General features: G+C 40.5%; 1 protein-coding gene across 8 annotated transcripts in view; it reads left to right on the top strand.

Moving 5' to 3' along the window:
- Positions 1-22,335, top strand: part of LOC125895865 (epidermal growth factor receptor substrate 15-like 1) — a 167,520-nt gene that overhangs the window by 112,024 nt on the left and 33,161 nt on the right. For 7 of the 8 annotated variants that reach the window (XR_007450216.1, XR_007450215.1, XM_049588034.1 and 4 more), the window contains 4 exons: positions 7,260-7,396; positions 7,715-7,778; positions 12,803-12,948; positions 19,201-19,294. Coding sequence is in view for 5 of the 8 variants with exons in the window: in XM_049588034.1 (XP_049443991.1) it covers positions 7,260-7,396; positions 7,715-7,778; positions 12,803-12,948; positions 19,201-19,294 (441 nt within the window). In the remaining 3 variants the exon portion in view is untranslated. The remainder of the gene's footprint in view (positions 1-7,259; positions 7,397-7,714; positions 7,779-12,802; positions 12,949-19,200; positions 19,295-22,335) is intronic. The other variant, XR_007450217.1, reaches the window with a different exon arrangement.

Below are 22,335 nucleotides of genomic sequence, written 5' to 3'. Positions count from 1 at the left end.
ACACGTTCCGTTGCAGCACATATATTTCTGTTTCTTCATTTTGTGATCACAACACCAAGCCCCCTGGAAAAGATTTCAGATTTCAGGCACACAAATCTTCCGTGCTCCACATTTCAGGCACAACATTTTTTCTTGCTTTAACCCCTGCTTATGTTTAATGGGATAAAATGATAAAGTGATGACATTTTATATCGAAAAGGTCAAAGGTCAGCATCACTGTGACCTCATAATATTCTGCATTAAACACTTTTCTGGCCATAATTAAGTGTCATCCCTCAGTAGTAAGAGGAGACATTTGAAATGGTGACAGCAATCGTCAACCTTGAAACTGTGCTGATTGTACAGATGTGTGTGAAGTATCCATGTTTTCACAGACATGGATGTAAACTGTAACTGCAACTTGACTGGTTCATGGAGGTATACAACTGCAAGGTGGTAGTTTTATACATATTGTGCTTTAAATTAAAACAAAGCATGTGCCTCAGTTTTTTTTCTGTCATAAGTCACATTTTGGCCATTGTATAGGAAATGAGATGAATTAATACAGATAATAGGATATGTTATTATAAGTTATATGGGTTATGATATGATCAGGCTTTTTTGATAAGTTGAATCAGTTCTTTAAGCTTATAAAACTACCTTATTCTGATCTACTGAAACAAACAAAAACACAGTTTTCTGGGAAATGGTGTCTTAACCCTCAAATAACAGTCAGACACATACCCAAGAGTGGCCTGTGCTTGTGGGGGCAGCCTTGTGTTATGCTGAAGTACCTCTACATATGTGAAATAGCAGTATGTGCAACTGTGACTTCTGTCACACTTCCCTCTTCAGCGATATTGAGTTTCACTTCTCTGCCAAGTAGATGAAGATTAGTGATACAAATCACACTTTTTCACACAGTAGTACAACCACTTAAACTACTCTACAGTATACAACCCATTATTGCTTGCTTGGTCCCTGCCTTTGGTTAGATTTTCTAATATGTGAAACCATCCTTTTTTCCATTCATTATATGTACAAGCCCCCCATCATACATCTGATTTTCGTGGTAATCCCAAAAAAATCCATTTAACTGCAAACATTTCATCCTGCAGAACATTTCTGCACCAGATAACACTGAAATCTGATGCTGGGTGTAAGGAGTATGCACTGACTGATATCTGCAACTCTTGCCTGGGTTCATAACCCAAAGGGTGCCTCTTATCATAGTCATCTACAGGGCTGGACTGAGATATAAAAGATATAAGATCAGCCCAGCCCAGCCCACCACAATTGGCTGGACATCATCCTTGTACTCCCCTTCAATACATGAACGTACCAGCCCCAAATACCACTACTTAGCTGAGTGGTCTGAGGGAGGACCATCCTACTTTCTTATAGAGATCACAGTGCTGTGTAGAGGTTTGACAGTCTTCTGGGAACTAGAAACTCTTGAAATGCAGTCAGCTAGAGTTCAGATTGCAGACAGCTAATAAGCTAGCTAGCAGAAAAAACAGCATTTGTTATTTGTCATTTGTTATTTGTTATTTATTGTGTCAAGTTCAAATAGCTAGACATACACTCCCTGTAGTGCTGCTTACCACTTCACCTCTATCACCTTGGGTGCCTCCCTCTCCTACACTCTGAACCTCCTCCTGTTCCCTGCTGTCCTGTCCCTCTGCCTCGGTGGGATCTCTGGCCTCAATCTGTTCCTCTCCTCCATCATCACTGTCCTGATGGCGCACCTGTTGCAGACTAGCGGTAGCAGATGCACATGCACCACCACTGCTAGCCCCAGCCCCCGCTAACAAATGTGTAATTTTCATACACTTGGCGGCCTCCGCCTGTAGATATTTAATCTTTTTATCTCTCACCTTCTCTGCCCCCCTTTGCGCTTTTTATTAGTCAGCTCCATTTGTGCATGTAGCTTCCTTCTCACTTTTCTTTGGCGCTCGTTATCTCCTCTCTCATGCAAGACGTTGTTTGGGGGAAGCGGGGGCTAGTAGGATAGGGGTGGTCGTGATTGGCCAGTGTTCAGATGAGAGACAAACCAGTGGGCCCATCATCTCTCAGCTCTGTGGGCTGATCAGCCAAAAACCAAAATAAATTTAAAAAAAGAAAAAAAAAAGCTTACTACCAGCCCACACTAGAACGGCCCACTGGGAATTTTCCCAGTACTTCCTATGGCCAGTCCATCCCTGGTCATCTATGAGATTCCACAGAAGACATTAACTAAATGCCTCATGTTGTTAAAATTGTACAATACTGCAGAACATACGTGGTCTAATATTGTAGGTATTAGGCGAAGTATTACAGGGAGAATAAATGGATTAAGCTGAGGTTGGCAGTTTTCTGGAAAAGGCCAAAAAAAAAACCCCGAACAAAACAAAAAAACAAAACAAAAATGCTGGAATTTATTATGAAGCTTTCCTCTGTCCTTAGCCCCTTCCACCAAATGAGCACACGCATATGCAAACACTTTATGGGGTAACCTGTACCAGTACTAGTCATTCATTTCAGATATCGCCATCATGATTGCCCTTACACAGCGGCAATACTTTTAGAATTACAGTCTTGTTTTGTTTTGGGGTTTTTTGTTTGTTTGGTTTTGGTAAACTTGTGGGCCAATAAATTGCAGTGAGCCTTTGGCTAGAGTTAGGAGAAGGCTTGTCTTTTAGACTCTTTTTTTTTGTTAAGTCCATCTTCCTTTTTTGGATTCCTTTGCAGTTAGGGATGTTGCAGTGTACTGGGATTATAGATAACCGTGGTAGCTCAAAAATGATACAGATATGATGATATTGTGTAAAAAATCCAGTTCCTTTTAAATGATCTCAATTCTTTTCATTCTTGTTTTGTCTCCCTCTCCACCTACCTACACATGTATTTTGAGTGTATTGTAAAACTTCAATTAAAAGCAGAGCCCCACTTAATTGCTGAGTCTCTTTTACTAGCTGGGGGTGGTTTCACATTTTGACAAATGCATGCAGGTCTCTAATGAGAAACTGGGTCTGGTTGCCATTGACGCTGCAAAGCAGTTCATTTTTATAGTAGTTCTTTGGATGTATAAATCTCTTTAAGGCCCCTGTGTCATCAGCTACACGCTTGATTGAAGCAATTTATTAACTGAAGTTTCATGGTAATTCATTTACCAAAACAGAGACAAAACACACAATAAACCAAGTAAAAGATGAATGTGACAGATAGTATTTTCATTATTATCATCATTATTATTATTTGAAATTTTTTAGAGCTAACGTGATAAAATTGTTATTGTGAATTACTTTGGCCACGATAATTGTGTAGTGAAAATCTGATGTTGTGACTGCCCTATTTGCAGTACAGGCAGTTGTTCCTAATGCTGAAGTATCAACCTTTTTTGTAGCATTTTCCACTATTAAATCAGGCTTTCACTGAAGGGATGTGCATGCACATTTGCATTTTTAGCACAGGCAACCAGAAACCCTCTATCTGCTTTGACTTGTGATAAGCCAAAGTGTCCCATTGTGGGCTAGATTTTGAAAGCCTGAAAACAGAGCCCAGAGGAGGTGCAGAAAATCTAGTGCTCTCTTAGACCAGTAATTAATGACAGTATGTTCAAAGTTGATTATGGAATTTGTGTCCAATGACTCAAAAAAACAAACGAACAAACAAAAAAACTGCCTACAAAAGTATTAGCTGACCTTATCACAAGATTGGGCCCATGATGCAATGCAGAGGTAAACTGTATACATTACATTAGGGGTGGTAGTCTTTTTACTGGTTGCACATTGAATTGGCACAGACAGAGTTAAAGTTCAGGCATAAAATCCTAGCAGTGTCCAATGCTTAAAGTAGAAGTACTGTGATTTTTTTGTCCTTAAAACAATGGCATGTACCATCACAAAATGATACTGCTGTTGATCATGTGTACAGTGGTGGAAAAAAGTTTTCGGACACCCCATGCATTTGTGAAATATTGCATTAAGAATCACTCTTAGGTCTTCAAGTGCAATTTCTTTTAGTACAGTCACAGCCAAAATACTAAATAAATCCTAAAAAAGCCATTAAAAACTTAAAATTGATTGGTTCCATAAAAATACATAAGAAATTTTGAGTATTGGGTCATTTTGGTACCAGTGATGAAGGTCGTTCTTTTTATTAAAAGACACAATTTTTGTTGCCAAGCTTCGTGTCTACATAAAGCCAGCACATTTGAAAGTTCTTCAGACACAAAAATGGCTAAAACAAGGAACCTAACGCAGGAAACACGCCTGAAGATAAAGATTCTCAGTCAGGAAGGGTACGGCTGCCGCCAGATAGCCACGAAGTGCAGATGCAGTCCTTCAGCAGTTGGATACACTCTGCAGAAATACAGACGAACCAACAGCTTGGAAGACAAACCAAGATCTGGGCGTCCAAGGGTTTCTTCAGCAAGAAATGACCGCATCCTGATCGGCATGTGCAGGCAAAACCACTGAATGACATCACAGGAGCTTCAGCAGCAGTGGTCAAACCAAACTGGTGTCCAGTGTTTCACCCGCACTGTACGTGGCTGACTTTTAGATCATGGCTTAAGGTCCTACAAGGCTATCAAGAAGCCCCTGGTCAATGAGAGACAGAGGTTAGCCCAGTGTCGTTGGGCCCAGGCACACAAGAACTGGACAGCCAGGAATTGGAAGAAGATTTTGTGGTCAGATGAGTCCAGTTTCCAGCTTTATCTTCCTCCTACTAATGTGGGGGTACGCAGAAGGCCAGGCAAAGCATTATCTCCAGCATGTACAGTACCTACTGTCAAGCATGGTGGAGGCAGTATCATGGTTTGGGGATGCATGAGTGCTGCTGGTGTTGGTCATCTCACTGTCTGTGATGGCACATTGAACTCTACCAAGTATTGTACCATTCTCGAAACCTACAGTACAGGCCAAAAGTTTGGACACACCTTCTCATTCAATGCGTTTTCTTTATTTTCATGACTATTTACATTGTAGATTCTCACTGAAGGCATCAAAACTATGAATGAACACATGTGGAGTTATGTACTTAACAAAAAAAGGTGAAATAACTGAAAACATGTTTTATATTCTAGTTTCTTCAAAATAGCCACCCTTTGCTCTGATTACTGCTTTGCACACTCTTGGCATTCTCTCCATGAGCTTCAAGAGGTAGTCACCTTAAATGGTTTCCACTTCACAGGTGTGCCTTATCAGGGTTAATTAGTGGAATTTCTTGCTTTATCAATGGGGTTGGGACCATCAGTTGTGTTGTGCAGAAGTCAGGTTAATACACAGCTGACAGCCCTATTGGACAACTGTTAAAATTCATATTATGGCAAGAACCAATCAGCTAACTAAAGAAAAACGAGTGGCCATCATTACTTTAAGAAATGAAGGTCAGTCAGTCCGGAAAATTGCAAAAACTTTAAATGTGTCCCCAAGTGGAGTCGCAAAAACCATCAAGCGCTACAACAAAACTGGCACACATGAGGACCGACCCAGGAAAGGAAGACCAAGAGTCACCTCTGCTTCTGAGGATAAGTTCATCTGAGTCACCAGCCTCAGAAATGGCAAGTTAACAGCAGCTCAGATCAGAGACCAGATGAATGCCACACAGAGTTCTAGCAGCAGACCCATCTCTAGAACAACTGTTAAGAGGAGACTGCGCGAATCAGGCCTTCATGGTCAAATAGCTGCTAGGAAACCATTGCTAAGGAGAGGCAACAAGCAGAAGAGATTTGTTTGGGCCAAGAAACACAAGGAATGGACATTAGACCAGTGGAAATCTGTGCTTTGGTCTGATGAGTCCAAATTTGAGATCTTTGGTTCCAACCGCCGTGTCTTTGTGAGACGCAGAAAAGGTGAATGGATGGATTCCACATGCCTGGTTCCCACTGTGAAGCATGGAGGAGGAGGTGTGATGGTGTGGGGGTGTTTTGCTGGTGACACTGTTGGGGATTTATTCAAAATTGAAGGCACACTGAACCAGCATTGCTACCACAGCATCCTGCAGCGACATGCCATCCCATCCGGTTTGCGTTTAGTTGGACGATCATTTATTTTTCAACAGGACAATGACCCCAAACACACCTCCAGGCTGTGTAAGGGCTATTTGACCAAGAAGGAGAGTGATGGAGTGCTGCGGCAGATGACCTGGCCTCCACAGTCACCGGACCTGAACCCAGTCGAGATGGTTTGGGGTGAGCTGGACCGCAGAGTGAAGGCAAAGGGGTCAACAAGTGCTAAACACGTCTGGGAACTCCTTCAAGACTGTTGGAAAACCATTTCAGGTGACTACCTCTTGAAGCTCATGGAGAGAATGCCAAGAGTGTGCAAAGCAGTAATCAGAGCAAAGGGTGGCTATTTTGAAGAAACTAGAATATAAAACATGTTTTTGTTAAGTACATAACTCCACATGTGTTCATTCATAGTTTTGATGCCTTCAGTGAGAATCTACAATGTAAATAGTCATGAAAATAAAGAAAACGCATTGAATGAGAAGGTGTGTCCAAACTTTTGGCCTGTACTGTACATGCTCCCTTCTGCGCATGCACTGTTCCGTCGAGGTAAAAACTGGATGTTTCAACAAGATAATGCACCTTGCCACACATCCAAGGCCAGTAGAACTTGGCTGCAGGAGCACAGTATCCAGGTCTTAGAGTGGCCAGCTCAATCCCCGGACATGAGCCCCATTGAAAATCTGTGGTGGATTATCAAAAGGTCTGTTTCAAAGCATAAACCAAAGAATTTAGAAGAATTAAAAGCAGTAATTCAAGAAGAATGGGACAAGATTACCCCTCAACAGTGTGAAAGGCTCGTGGGGAACATGCCAGCTAGGATTAGAGCTCTACTACGTGCCAGTGGCAGGACTACTAAATATTAATTTGATGATGTGATGGTTTATTTATTTTTTGTTCAGTTTTGAACACATTCTCTGTTATTTGTCGACTTTGATACCGACAATGTTGAGAACTGACATATTGAAACTGTGTGAAACTGTGTTAGTTTTTCTTGTAAACAATAAACAAAAAAAATATAATTTGTACTTGTTTGTATCTGTCTAATGTAGCCACACCTTTTGAAACACAAAAAAGAATTTTCCACAAATATTTCATGATAATATTTGAAATTGTGTAAAATTTTAAGGGTGTCTGAAAACTTTTTTCCGCCACTGTAGACTATCACAACATGTTTAAAAAAACTGTCATCTGTTGTTTGAAATTGCTGAGCAATGCCTGTTTTAAGTTGAAGAAACACTCAAGTGAGAACTTCAGTAGCTGAAATTGTGCATCATTTATGCTGCAGATCCTTTTGGAGGAGACCCGTTTAAAGAGACCGATCCTTTCAAGGCTTCGTCAGAAGATTTCTTCAAGAAGACCACAAACATGGACCCCTTCTCCACACCAGAACCATTCAGTAAAAGTGCCACATTACCCTCCAAGGTAATTGTTTAAGATGGAAGGCCAGAACATGGAATCTTAAATTCCTAAGAATGGCACAAATTTCAAGATGAATACTTATTGTCAGCTTATTTGGGTCACTAACACAACCACTGAGTTGGGAATTTCCTTGGGATGGATGAGTGCTGTAAGAATCACAAACAGTCTAAACAAGGAAAAAATAAAACTGTGGATAAAGTCATATTTTATATAGATGGTAAAAAATAACAACAATCAAGACAAAATTAAGTATGATAAATGTTTGGATGTGACTTTGTGAATTTCCCTTTACTTTATTCACTTTTCTTATGCTTCCTGCAGCAAACAAGTCACTTTACAAGTATCGACCCATTCTCTTCAAGCAACCCAAAACCCAAAGGACCAGGTAGGGTATCATTCTTTATTGCCCCTCATCTACAGTGTCTGTGGACATCACATATTTCTTAAATTTGAAAATGGAAGGAATCTATCAGTCTTTGTGCTCTCCCATAAGGGCCCATACACATGCTGCATCCTTAATCACCTGGATATTGCTATGTACATCAGCTGGGCACTTTGTGCCTCCTCTTGTGCCAACTTCTCAGGGGCGCAGAGCCAGGTTGCACCTGATGTTGCTAAGTGACTATAATTAACAGCCTATCGTTGTCTTCTTAACGGCTTAGATTTATTTTTAGTATTGAAAATGTTACGTTTAGTAAATATCTTTTTTTACTGATCAGCGCAAAACCAGCAGTGATAGCTAGCTGACTAACGTTACTTGACAGTAAGGAAAAAAACAAAAACAAAACACTCATAGCCAGCAAAAAATAGCCTACCCACCAGAAATCCTGAGTTAGGCGATGTTTTTAAAGTTTATATTAAAATGTTGTCTGTGTGATGGATCATTAAGCTCAAGATAGCCCTGCACTGAAATTAGTAGCTTCTACTTCCTTTGTCAGACTGATTTACGACAGAGAGGAAAGATATCTGTTCACTGTGACTGGTTGTTTCTAGTCACATGACATGTGGTGTGCACCGCTGTGTTCCAAGATTTGAATTTTGTTTATCTCAGGGCATGGCTGTTGCATCTTGAAAAATAGGGGCTCGGGAACGCTTGAGTGCCACAACGATGTCGCTCTGGCATTTGAGCGCACCTGCCATGTGTCTACATAAAAAGAAATGGGCTTGACGGTGCAAAAAACGCAGCATGTGTATGGGCTATAAAGCAGACTTGCTCTTTGATGTACACCATTGCCTACAATGGCTTAATATAACCACGGATATTACAAGGATAGTGACCTTTGTATACCTTGGTACAACAATTTAGAAAACTAGTCAGATTGTGGGGGTTGTGATATCTTTCTACCAAGAAAGATATCACAACCCTATTTTAGGTGATGTTGAAGTCAGTTTTTCAGTGTCTTTAAAGGGGAACTAATATTTTTTTCAACCTGGGCCCTATTTTCCAATCTACTTTTGTCTAAATGAGTGATAGGATGTTCAATATTTGACACTTCTCCAGTACGAAGCTAGGGCTGACCAGCCTGCAGCCCATGAGCATGCACTATATTAAATAATAAGGCACTCAGACAGCGTCAAACGTCAAAATACGTCTGCTAAAAGTGCATTTTTTTCCACACAGATAGGCTTGGATTGTTAGTATAATTATCCGACAACAAAACGGAAAGAAGAAATGAACGTCTGTGTTTTCCTTTTAGCTTGATTCGGACTTGTTCCTCTGCCTGTTGTTACTCTCTCTCTCTTTCCTTGTCCGCTCTTCAGTTTCATTGAGCTCTGCATCCGTGTGTGTCCGTGTGCTCTGTGTTCAAATAAATACGGGTGGTCATCAAATTCACATGGCTCATCCAGATCCAGTTGGTCAAAATCGGGTAAAAATTCAAGGTACATTCAAGTCAAAACACTCACTCAGAGAGTGAAAGTCTGGCTCTGAAATCTCACATCTCGTGAGATTCTTCTTCTTCTTCATTGGTCTCGTGACATTTGAGTTGTTGCAGGAAGTTACCGCTGGATTGACCTTACAAACGTGAGGAGTTACTGTTTGGAGTGGTCATGACTGAATTTTTACCAGATTTTGACCAACTGTAAGGTCACTCCAGCAGTAACTTCCTGCAGCAACTCAAATCTCGCAAGATCAACTGCCATAAAATACCAAGAAGAAGAAGAAGAAGAATCTCGCGAGATGTGAGATTTTAGAGCCAGACTTTCAATCTCTGAGTGAGTGTTCTGACTGGATCTGGATGAGCCATTTGAATTTGATGACCGCCCGTATTTATTTGAACACAGAGTACATGGACGTACACGGACGCAGAGCTCATTGAAACTGAAGAGCGGACGAGGAGAGAGAGAGCAGCAACAGGCAGAGGAACATGTCCGAATCCAGCTAAAGGTAAACACAGACGTTCATTTCTCCTTTCTGTTATGTTGTCGGATAATTATACTAACAATCCAAGCCTATCTGTGTTAAAAAAATGCACTTTTATTGGACGTATTTATTTTGATGTTGTTTGACGCTGTCCTGGTGCCCTATTATTTAATATAGCACATGCTCACGAGCTGCAGACAGGTCAGCCCTAGCTTCGTACTGGAGAAATGTCAAATGTTGAACATCCTATCACTCATTTAGACAAAAGTAGATCGGAAAAATAGGGCCCAGGTTGAAAAAAAACATTAGTTCCCCTTTAAGTCTGTCTGACAGTGAGAGTGCAGTTGTTTTTGTGATGCCATACCTCTCGAATAAATGATTATCTGCTGTGAGTAACTGGAGTTATTTCAGTCAGTTGTTTGTTCACTTCAGCATAAGAAAAGCTCTTTCATTTTCTCCAGGATATTAGTGTAGTCCATATAAACACATACACATTGTGGGTCAGATCGAATGCCACAGTGATTGGAGGAATTTGAGCCTGTCACCACACTGGGGCCACTGTTTGCTCAGACAGCGGTTATCATGTTGGTTTGCCCATTAAAACCATGACTGGAGAAGAAAGATGTCACATGCCTACGCATGTTCACACTCAGATTGTTGGTACTACCTTAAATACAACTACTTAACATTCACAATTGGTCCAGTTAGGCCTGGCATACAGTACAGGCCAAAAGTTTGGACACACCTTCTCATTCAATGCGTTTTCTTTATTTTCATGACTATTTACATTGCAGATTCTCACTGAAGGCATCAAAACTATGAATGAACACATGTGGAGTTATGTACTTAACAAAAAAAGGTGAAATAACTGAAAACATGTTTTATATTCTAGTTTCAAAATAGCCACCCTTTGCTCTGATTACTGCTTTGCACACTCTTGGCATTCTCTCCATGAGCTTCAAGAGGTAGTCACCTGAAATGGTTTTCCAACAGTCTTGAAGGAGTTCCCAGACGTGTTTAGCACTTGTTGGCCCCTTTGCCTTCACTCTGCGGTCCAGCTCACCCCAAACCATCTCGATTGGGTTCAGGTCCGGTGACTGTGGAGGCGAGGTCATCTGCCGCAGCACTCCATCACTCTCCTTCTTGGTCAAATAGCCCTTACACAGCCTGGAGGTGTGTTTGGGGTCATTGTCCTGTTGAAAAATAAATGATCATCCAACTAAACGCAAACCGGATGGGATGGCATGTCGCTGCAGGATGCTGTGGTAGCCATGCTGGTTCAGTGTGCCTTCAATTTTGAATAAATCCCCAACAGTGTCACCAGCAAAACACCCCCACACCATCACACCTCCTCCTCCATGCTTCACAGTGGGAACCAGGCATGTGGAATCCATCCGTTCACCTTTTCTGCGTCTCACAAAGACACGGCGGTTGGAACCAAAGATCTCAAATTTGGACTCATCAGACCAAAGCACAGATTTCCACTGGTCTAATGTCCATTCCTTGTGTTTCTTGGCCCAAACAAATCTCTTCTGCTTGTTGCCTCTCCTTAGCAGTGGTTTCCTAGCAGCTATTTGACCATGAAGGCCTGATTCGCGCAGTCTCCTCTTAACAGTTGTTCTAGAGATGGGTCTGCTGCTAGAACTCTGTGTGGCATTCATCTGGTCTCTGATCTGAGCTGCTGTTATCTTGCGATTTCTGAGGCTGGTGACTCGGATGAACTTATCCTCAGAAGCAGAGGTGACTCTTGGTCTTCCTTTCCTGGGTCGGTCCTCATGTGTGCCAGTTTCATTGTAGCGCTTGATGGTTTTTGCGACTCCACTTGGGGACACATTTAAAGTTTTTGCAATTTTCCGGACTGACTGACCTTCATTTCTTAAAGTAATGATGGCCACTCGTTTTTCTTTAGTTAGCTGATTGGTTCTTGCCATAATATGAATTTTAACAGTTGTCCAATAGGGCTGTTGGCTGTGTATTAACCTGACTTCTGCACAACACAACTGATGATCCCAACCCCATTGATAAAGCAAGAAATTCCACTAATTAACCCTGATAAGGCACACCTGTGAAGTGGAAACCATTTCAGGTGACTACCTCTTGGAGCTCATGGAGAGAATGCCAAGAGTGTGCAAAGCAGTAATCAGAGCAAAGGGTGGCTATTTTGAAGAAACTAGAATATAAAACATGTTTTCAGTTATTTCACCTTTTTTTGTTAAGTACATAACTCCACATGTGTTCATTCATAGTTTTGATGCCTTCAGTGAGAATCTACAATGTAAATAGTCATGAAAATAAAGAAAATGCATTGAATGAGAAGGTGTGTCCAAACTTTTGGCCTGTACTGTACATTACCAAAGAATCAAAATGTTCTATACCTGAATGGGCTCTTTTATTGACATTAATTTTTTACATATCATCTTATTTTGTACAATCAGTCATGGGGTGGCACAAGGGCTGTTGCTGCTTAGAAAGACTATTGTAACAAATGAATGAATGATCAATTCTTGATTCTGTCATAGCCATATGTAAGATTTTCTTGCAAATAATAATTAAAAACATTTTTTATATACTAAAGCTAGAGCTACACATGAGATGCAAGCATGCTTGCTATGATACTCAGAATGTTTACATGACATGAGAGAAAATCAATTTATTGTGTTAGTCCAATTAAAACTGGATATTTGAAATACATGGAAACTTATTAGTCTGACTTACATTGTACAAAATCAGATTTCTCAAAGTCAGACTAACACACCCGGATAATGTGATTCAGAGTCAAATTACTCCCCCATGTATACAATCAATTGCATTTTTCCATGCGTGTTACCATGACAACATTTATTAGTTAATATTGCTAATTCCTTAAATGTACCAAATTTTATGGCAGTCCATCCAATGATTATCAAGACATTATATTCATAGCCACAAATCTCACCCTCATGTTGTCGCTGGAAGAAAAATCAACATTTTATGTAGCTACTAATCATAGTCACTAATTTAAATGTGCTTGACTGTTTTATTTATTTATTTATTTATTTATTTTTTAGACCTGTTTGGCACGTTGGACCCGTTTGGCAGCACTTCATTCAACAGCAGCAATAACAGTTCCGCTGGATTTGCAGACTTCAGTCTCATGTCGAAGCCCAGAGACCCTTTTGAAGGCAGAGCCAGCTGGCTGCCAGACTACCAGAAGGTACCAGAAAATAACTAGCCTGGTTCTAGACCATAGACCCCGCCCACTCAACTGAGTAGGCTTGCATCTCTGGTCTGGCATACTTCAATGAATTTGCGATTTATCTCGTCCAAACGATGGACGGACCAATGAACACCGGGGGTGGGGCGGGTCTAACGATTAGCCAATCAGCACCATGCTGATGTCAAGCTGTACGCCGGTGGGTAACTGGTGAGGATAGCAACAATGGCGACCGCTACAGATCCTACAGACCACATTAACGATGCTATCGAGGTATTTCGCCACTACTCGCGTTAATGGAGGACCAAATTAAGGAAACTGCTAAACTGGATTTAATGGTGATGCAGCTGGGCGTGCACGACGACGGAGACATTTTAAACGGGCAATGCTCGCTTGTTTTCAGCACCCCTGAGGCATGGATACTAATGACGTCAGATTCTGGGTGAGTCGTTGATCTCTACTGATTGGTTAGGGAAAAATCAAATTCCCTCCCCCTTGTAAATCGCCTTCAATGGAAGCCATGTCAGACTGAAGGTTCTGGGAGCTTCAGTCTGACACAACACCTTTTTTGGGCAGATAGATATATTGCCCAAAAGTCTTCTGTTTCATACTTTGGGTCTTTAAAAAAAGTCTAAAAATGTGTAGTGTAAAATGCCATATTGGCACAAACAATTACATGAAGGATGTGTCATATTTGGTCCAATTATTATTCTTATTTTTATACTTTCGTGCGATAGGTGATAGTCATGGCTTGTACATACATACGTTTGTCCATCCCATCCTTGTGAGCACAATATCTAAACAACACCCCAAGGGAATTTCTTCACATTTGGCACAAATGTCCACTTCAGTCAATCAATCAGTTAATCAATTTTATTTGTAAAGCCCAATATCACAAATCACAATTTGCCTCACAGGGCTTTACAGCACATGACATCCCTCTGTCCTTAGGACCCTCACAGCAGATAAGGAAAAACTCCCCCAAAAAAACCCTTTAACGGGGAAAAAAAAACGGTAGAAACCTCAGGAAGAGCAACTGAGGAGGGAATCCCTCTTCCAGGACGGACAGACGTGCAATAGATGTCGTAAAGAACAGAGAGACAGAGAGAAATGCAGGACAGACAATAATGTTAATAGTTTACAACAACATTAATGAAAGTAATAATATAATTATGATTCTGGCTATTGTGGTACAATATGTTCAAAGTAAATATTAACATCTGATAGTATATGTATGGGACAATAATCATATGTGTATAATAACAGTAGAAGTATGACTAATGATAACAGCAGCAGCAGGAGGCATCTGGCAGGACCACGGCAGAAGCACAACCACACACGTCACACTATCCAGGCACTGCTGTGATAGAAGTTAACCTGCGAGACAGTGGAGCACAAAGGTTCTGGAGAAGAAGTCGAGTTAGTGACATGCAGTATGGCCGAGTTAGCAAGATGCAGTAACAGGACATGAGAGAGAGAGAGGAGGAGAGAAGGTGCCCAGTGTATTATAGGAGCTCCCCCGGCAGACTAGGCCTAAGTCACCCTAACTATGGGCTGGTAGAAGGCAAGCCTGAGCCGGCCCTAACTATAAGCTTGATCAAAGAGGAAAGTCTTTAGTCTAGTCTTAAATGTGGAGACGGTGTCTGCCTCCCGGTCCCGCCTGACAGCTGAAGGCTCTGGCTCCTGATCTACTTTTGGAGACTTTAGGGACCATGAGAAACCGTGCATTCTCAGAGCGCAGTGTTCTGGTGGGATAATATTGCACTATGAGCACTTTAAGATATGACGGAGCTTGACCATTTAGAAGTTAACAGTAGGATTTTAAATTCAATTCTGGATTTTACAGGGAGCCAGTGCAGAGAAGCAAAAACAGGAGAAATATGATCTCGTTTCTTAGTTCCTGTTAGTACACGTGCCGCTGCATTCTGAATTAGCTGGAGAGTTTTTAAAGACTTATTAGAGCTGCCTGATAATAGGGAGTTACAGTAATCCAGTCCAGAGGTAACAAAAGTGTGGACCAATTTTTCTGCATCTTTTCGGGTCAGGATAGGCCTAATTTTTGCAATATTGCGCAGATGAAAAAATGCAGTCTGTGAGGTTTGTTTTAAATGAGAATTAAAAGACAAATCTTGATCGAATATTACTCCGAGGTTTCTTACGGTAGTGGCAGAGGCCAGAGCAATGCCATCTAGAGAAACTATGTCATCAGATACAGAGTCTCTGAGTTGTTTGGGAACAAGAACAATAACTTCAGTTTTGTCTAAATTTAACGTAAGGAAATTGGTGCTCATCCAGGTTTTTATGTCTTATGTGTTATTTGACTACTTTCTTCTGGCTTCATAGATAAATACAACTGTGTATCATCCGCATAACAATGGAAATTTACAGAGCGATTTCTAATGATGTTACCTAAAGGAAGCATATAGAGAATAAATAGGATTGGTCCGAGCACAGACCACGTGCGGAACTCCAAAACAAACTTTAGTATGTAAGGATGATTCATCATGAACATGAACAAACTGAAAATGATCAGATAAATAAGATTTAAACCAGCTTAGTGCAGAATCTTTTAGGTCAATTAAATGTTCCAGTCTCTGTAGCAGAATTCGATGGTCAATTGTGTCAAATGCCGCACTAAGATCTAATAAAACAAGTACAGAGACGAGTCCTTTGTCTGAAGCAATCAGATGGTCATTTGTAATTTTAACTAGTGCTGTCTCACTGCTATGATGCACTCTAAATCCTGATTGAAATTCCTCAAATAAATTATTATCATGGAGAAAATCACACAGCTAGTCTGTGACTACTTTCTCAAGGATCTTTGAAAGAAAGGGAAGATTGGATATTGATCTATAGTTAGCTAACACCTCTGGATCCAGGGTGGGCTTTTTTAGGAGAGGTTTAATTACAGCTACGTTAAAAGACTGTGGTACATAGCCTGTTAATAAGGATATATTGATCATATCTAATATATAAGTGTTAACTAAAGGTAAGACTTCCACAAGTAGCCTAGCCGGGATGGGGTCTGAGACACGTTGATGATTTAGATGAAGAAATTACTGCAGTCAATTCTTGAAGAGAAATCGGGGAGAAGCAATCTAAATATATATATTAGGTCTTACAGCTGTGTTTGAGGGCAGATAGGTTCTATCTAAGGACAGGAGGTCATGAATTTTGCCTCTAATAGTTATAATTTTGTCATTAAAAAAGCTCATAAAATCATTACTGCTAAGGCCTAAAGGAATACAAGGCTCAATAGAGCTGTGACTCTCAGTCACCCTGGCTACAGTGCTGAAAAGAAACCTGGGCGTTGCGGAGGCCCCTCTTATACGTTTTGAGACTGTCTGCTCAGATTAAACGAGATTCTTCCAGTTTGGTTAATTGCCAATTCCTTTCACATTTTTGCAATATTTGTTTTAACTTATGGGTTTGAGAGTTATACCAAGGAGCGAACTTTCTTTGCTTTGTTAACTTCTTTTTAAGAGGTGCTATGGAGTTGAGTGTTGTTCGCAGCGAGCCAATGGCACTATCGAAAAGATGATTAATTTGGGAGAGGTTAAAGTCAGTACGGGAAACCTCTGTTCCTGAAGGACATGGTATTAAATTTAACGACGGAGGAATCATTTCCTTAAATTTTGCGACAGCAGTATATGATAATTATCTACAATAGTAACTGTAGCTGAGTGGCGTGTAATCGAGTAAAAAGAAATCAAAAGTAATCTGTGGAAAGACTTGTTACGTTATCAATTTCAACTCCATACGTCAGAACTAGATCGAGGGTATGGTTAAAACAATAAGTGGGTTCATGTACACCCTGAATTAAGCCAATGGAGTCTAATAATGAGATAAACGCGGTAGCCAGGGAGTCATTATCAATGTCAACGTGAATGATAAAATCGCCTACAATAATAACTTTATCTGATTTAAGAACTAAACTGGATAAAAACTCTGAGAATTCAGATACAAATTCAGAATATGGGCCAGGAGCACGTTACACTATAACAAATAAAAGTGGCTGCGAGGTTTCCCAGGTCAGTTGTAAAAGACTAAAAACAAGGCTTTCAAATGAATTATAGTCTAGTTTAGGTTTTGGACTAGAGTTAAAAATGGCTGCAACTCCCCCTCCTCGGCCGCTGCCTCGAGGAATGTGGGTATTATTATGACTGGGAGGAGTGGTTTCATTTAGACTGACATATTCATCTTGACACAGCCAGGTTTCAGTGAGATAATCAATATGATTATCTGATATTAATTTGTTTACTAACACTGCTTTAGATGTTCGAGACCTTATATGTAACAGTCCACATTATATTCTCCTGTTTTGTCTTTCTGTCACAGAAGAGGTTTTAATTTTTATGAGGCTGTTATGCACAACTCCTCTTTGTTTAATTTTAGATTTAAATAATTTAGGTGGTCGGGGGACAGACACCGTTTGTATAAAACTATGAAAACTATGGCTGGGTAACTGAACTAGAAGCTCAGAGAGGCGTATAGTCCTGATCTCAACTCTGGGTTGTCAGGGATTTAAATTACTAATAAAGTGGCCAGGTTCCTAGAAATGAGAGCAGCTCCATCCAAAGTGGGATGAATGCTGTCTCTCCTAATAAGACCAGGTTTTCCCCAGAAAGTTTGCCAATGGTTAATGAAACCCACATCGTTTGCTGGACACCACCTGGACAGCCAGCGAATTAAATGATGACATGCGGCTAAACATGTCATCAGTGGTCAGATTTGGGAGGGGTCCAGAGAAAACTACAGAGTCTGACATAGTTTTTGTGTATTCACACACCGAGGCAATATTAATTTTAGTGACCCTTGATTGGCGTAACCGGGTGTCATTGCCGCCAACGTGAATAACAATCTCACTATATCTATGTTTACTTTTAGCCAGCAGTTTTAAATTTGATTCAGTGTTGCCCTCTCTGGCCCTAGGGATACATTTGACTATGGCCGCTGGTGTTGCTAACTTCACATTCCTCAGACGTTCCTCACTTGGACTCAGTGATGACTTGATTAGTTTTTGGTTGTCATAGATCAAAGGTCAAGGTCACTTTGATCTTGTCTGTTTCACTCCTGTGAATGATGATACCTCAAGAATACCTTGGATAAAGGCTGTACAATTAATTGTCTGGTGATCGCGATTATGATTTTAAGGTCAAATGATTTCAAAATTAATGAAATCGAGGGTAAACGATTTTTGGTCACGGGCACCTGGAGATGTTATTTTGTCTTCTACTGAAGACAGTAAGGCAGTACGGCCCCTCCCCTCCTCTCCTATTCACTCCAGGAGCCAGTCAAGTAGATGAACTACGACTAATGCGAGGGGCAGGTGATCACGGAAGATTTCAAAAACAGTGTGTGGAAAATGGCAGAGGTAGAGCGAGAGAGGTTGGTCTGTGTGTGTGTGTGTGTGTGTGTGTGTGCGCATCGGGGCTGAACTCCGCCACGCACGATATGGAGAGCAGTGGAGAATTGTAAATTCTCCGTTTGCATAATCGTGATTTCAATTTTGACCAAAATAATCGTGATTATGATTTTTTCCATAATCGAGCAGCCCTACCTTAAGGGAATTTTTTTGGGGGGGGGGCACAGACATTCACTTTGACTTGAGGATGGACTGATTAGATTTTGGTGGTCAAGGGTCAAAGGTCAAGGTTGTTGTGACCTTGCATCTGTTACATTCTCATGACATTTCTTTTACACATACTACACATTTCTTCACACAAATGTGTAATAGGACAAAATAATGAAGTGATATTTTATATCCAAAAGGTCAAGGGTCACCTTCACTGTGACATCATAATGTTCTGCGTAAACACTTTTCTGGCCATTATTCAACTTCATATCTCAGGAACAGAAGGGGAGACATTTGGTCAGATAGTGTCAGATGACACTCACCTTGGGTGTCCACCTTCAAACTGTGCTGATTGTATAGATCTTCTGTGCTGTCAGGGGGACAATGTGTGTGAAGCATCCATGTATTCACAGACGTGGATGCAAACTGTAAGAGGAACTTGACTGGTGCACCGAGGCATACATCCGTGAGGCGGTATTTCTAGTTCTTAGCATGGTTTTTTTTTGTTTTGTTTTTTTCAAAGAAAGCTGAGAAATGGAACTGTTTCCTGGTACCATCCTTTCTTCAGTTTCAGAACTTTTCTATCCTATGTTGTGTCACTGCCTGTCATAATATAGTACATTGAAATTACAGCTGAATGCTAATGGAATATTCCTTTTCTCGTGCTTTCCTTCAAGGCGGTGTTTGCTGACGACCCATTCAACAGGAAGAATGATACACCAGCTCTACCACCGAAGAAAAGTGTTCCCCCAAGGCCCAAACCACCTAGTGGTAAGTGGCAGACTGTGTAGGAGCTTTTTAAAGTTTCGCTCCCCAATTGGGTCTTCTCAGTCTCGACCATAGACTGTAAAAAATAATGGACGTAGCTTCCGTGACAACAGTAATTGGTTTGTGGACTCCTAATTTAAAGCCTTGAGTTCGGCATTTCAGCCATCGCCATCTTGGTTTTTTGGAGCCATTAGTGACCATATGTGGGCAAAGGGTGGATCTGACTGAGAGGCTGAGGACACTATCAGGAGGTAGCCTGGCACTCAGAGTGACCTGCCTATAGTTGTACATACCTTTAATAACTTCATAAAATGTAAACAGGTGAGTTATGTAAGAATTTACCCCCCATACAGTTATTATGAAGGGGAAAGTTAGCTTTAGAGACCCAAATCAATTTTGTACACATGTTTATTTCTGCTGTAAAGCACAAATAAGTAGGCTATTTGAAATATTTAGAAAAACATATTTATTTGTAATTGATTCACCATATTATGTATTCCCCTTTAGACATACTGGGGTTACTTTAGACTGATGTCACACAGAGAGCTTTGTTTTTTTGCTGTCTCTGTTTGTTATGTGTTTCAATAACCCAATGATGATTTTGTCCCTCTGTGTTCACACGTGGGAATTCAGTTCAGTTCAATTCAATTCAATTCAATTCAATTCAGTTCAATTCAATTCAATTCAATTCAGATCACTTTATGTTTCCCCACGGGGCAATTTAAAAGGGCATGACAGTAGCTATAAAAACGGTGATGGTGATGGACTGGCCAAGTATGTATCCAGCCCTAAACTCACCTGTGTACCTGTGGGGCATCCTCAAGCTGAAGGTGGGGTAGCGCAAGATGTCTTCACATCCATCTGCTCCATGATGTCATCATGGAGGAGTGGGAGAGGATTCCTGAAGCAACATGTGAGCTCTGATGAATTCCATGCCAAAAGGGTTAAGGCAGTGCTAGATAATAGTTGGCACACAAAATATTGACACTTTAGGCACAATTTGGACATGTTCACTGTGGGGTGTACTCACTTATGTTGCCAGCTGTTTAGATGTTGATGGCTGTGTTTTGAGTAATTTTCAGAGGATGGTAAATCTATACTACTATACAAGCTGTACACTGACTACTTCAAGTTATATCAAAGTGTCATTTCTATAGTGTTGTCCCATGAAAAGATATAATGAAATATTTCCAAAAATGGGAGGGGTGTACTCACTTATGTGAGATACTGTATATTCATGCTATATATAAAAATCATCTCACTGAGGTCATCATTCTAGGGAAAGAAAGGTCAGGCTCCTTTGATTTGTCTGTTGAATTGAATCTTTTCCAGTTCCAAAAAAGACAATGTATCACGTAGCTATGACATAGGAGAAGGGGACAACGGTTTCTTTCATAATAAAAGTACAATTGAGCATTATAATATGGGGTCTAAGGGGACTGACTGGCTTCTGGAGCCAGCCTCAACTGGCCATTCACAGAACTGCAGTTTTTGGCATTATAGCTAGGTTAACATATCTTTCATGATTTAATTCTTCTTGTGTGAGTACTCTTTTCCCATAGCCATGGCTTCCTCCAGTGATGAATAATGCTTTCGGTACCGCTCTGATACATTACTGTATTCGCTTTGCAAAGCTACCCAATCTGTTTTCCGCCGCCTTCACCGCCCTTTACTTGTGTTACTTTCAGTAACAGTTCCACCTTGTTGTTTGCCCAAGCAAAGAAATCTTTGGGCTTACTTTTTACCATTTCTGCAGTAAATTGTGTAACTAAGCAAACACCTGCTGAATAGAAGGTCTGCTTTCTGTTTATACCGGCACACATATGCCCAGTACACATGAACTGAGAGTTTTCCTACAACAGTGCAAAAACGCTAGTGTGTACATGGATCGTTTTTAAAACAATTCATTTTAAAACAAAAATGTATTAATGTGGTTGTGACCACAAGGGAGGGAAAGCAAAGCAATACTGTCTAACAGTCAGGAAGAGGAGATGACTGGTTACTCTGTATAATTAAGCATAGATCAGAAAACAGAGAAACAGAAAACAGAGAACAAAAATAATTACACAGGAAGGCAATCCAGGCACTCCAAAAATATATCAACAGGAATGGAAATATTAAAAACCCTTTCTTGTAGTGGCTTAATCATTAAAACAGCCAATATGTTTCAAAATACATGCAAATAAAAACATACTGCAGAAAAGGCTTTTTTATATTTATTTCCTCGTGGAAATGTTTTTGGAGTGCCTTAATTGCCTCCCTGTGTATAGTGTATAACAGCTTTTCAGAAGTACTCATGTAGCCTGTGGCAGAGTCCTTCACTGGGACTAATACCCGCGGCTACAAGACAGGTAACCTGCAAAAAGCTGTCTAATGGGTAAAAACATGTGATTTCTCACTTGACTTCTCCCTTGTTGACTTCTCCATCCTCGCTTTCCAACCTATAGAATATGACATGCCCACTGATGTCAAAATTCATACTTCAGGTCAAGGAAAACCTGCTATTTTGTGGTTCCAGCTGGGACCCAACATTTGGGGTTCTGAATCAATTTATGTTTGGTCAAAATGCTCTGAACGGGTTAAAGTTATGTGTGGGAACTGGATTGGAACCCATTCTGTGTTGGTGGAAAAGGGATAAGGGAGAACAGAAATTGTTCATGGATTATGAATAAAGACAGTTAATGAATAAAGGACTTAAACAGAAAAGAAACTCTAAAGTTTTCTAAAATTTCCTAGTGAGACGTTGATGATAATTCATTTTAGGTCACTGAAACGGATTTTTTTGAAAATGAAGATTAATCAAGACTGCGGTTACTGTTTATCTGCGTGGACGTGTAAAATGGAGCATTTGGGAAACGATGATGTAATCTTTTCAAAAAGCGCCTGCCTCCTGTTGCTTTGTGTAATAAGCATATGCTGGAAACAATAACAATGGCGGACTACTGGTTTGCTAGTGTTTTGTTAGCACTGCTTGGTTTAATGACTACTTCACACTTAAACTCACCACTTCACAGAAGAATGCAGACATCTGCTGCTTCCAGTGT

Source organism: Epinephelus fuscoguttatus, linkage group LG10 (genome assembly GCF_011397635.1).
Source record: "Epinephelus fuscoguttatus linkage group LG10, E.fuscoguttatus.final_Chr_v1".
Classification (NCBI taxonomy): Eukaryota; Metazoa; Chordata; class Actinopteri; order Perciformes; family Serranidae; genus Epinephelus; species Epinephelus fuscoguttatus.
The sequence above is the reverse complement of the archived record's forward strand: the minus strand, read 5'-3'. Positions and strand labels throughout refer to the sequence as shown.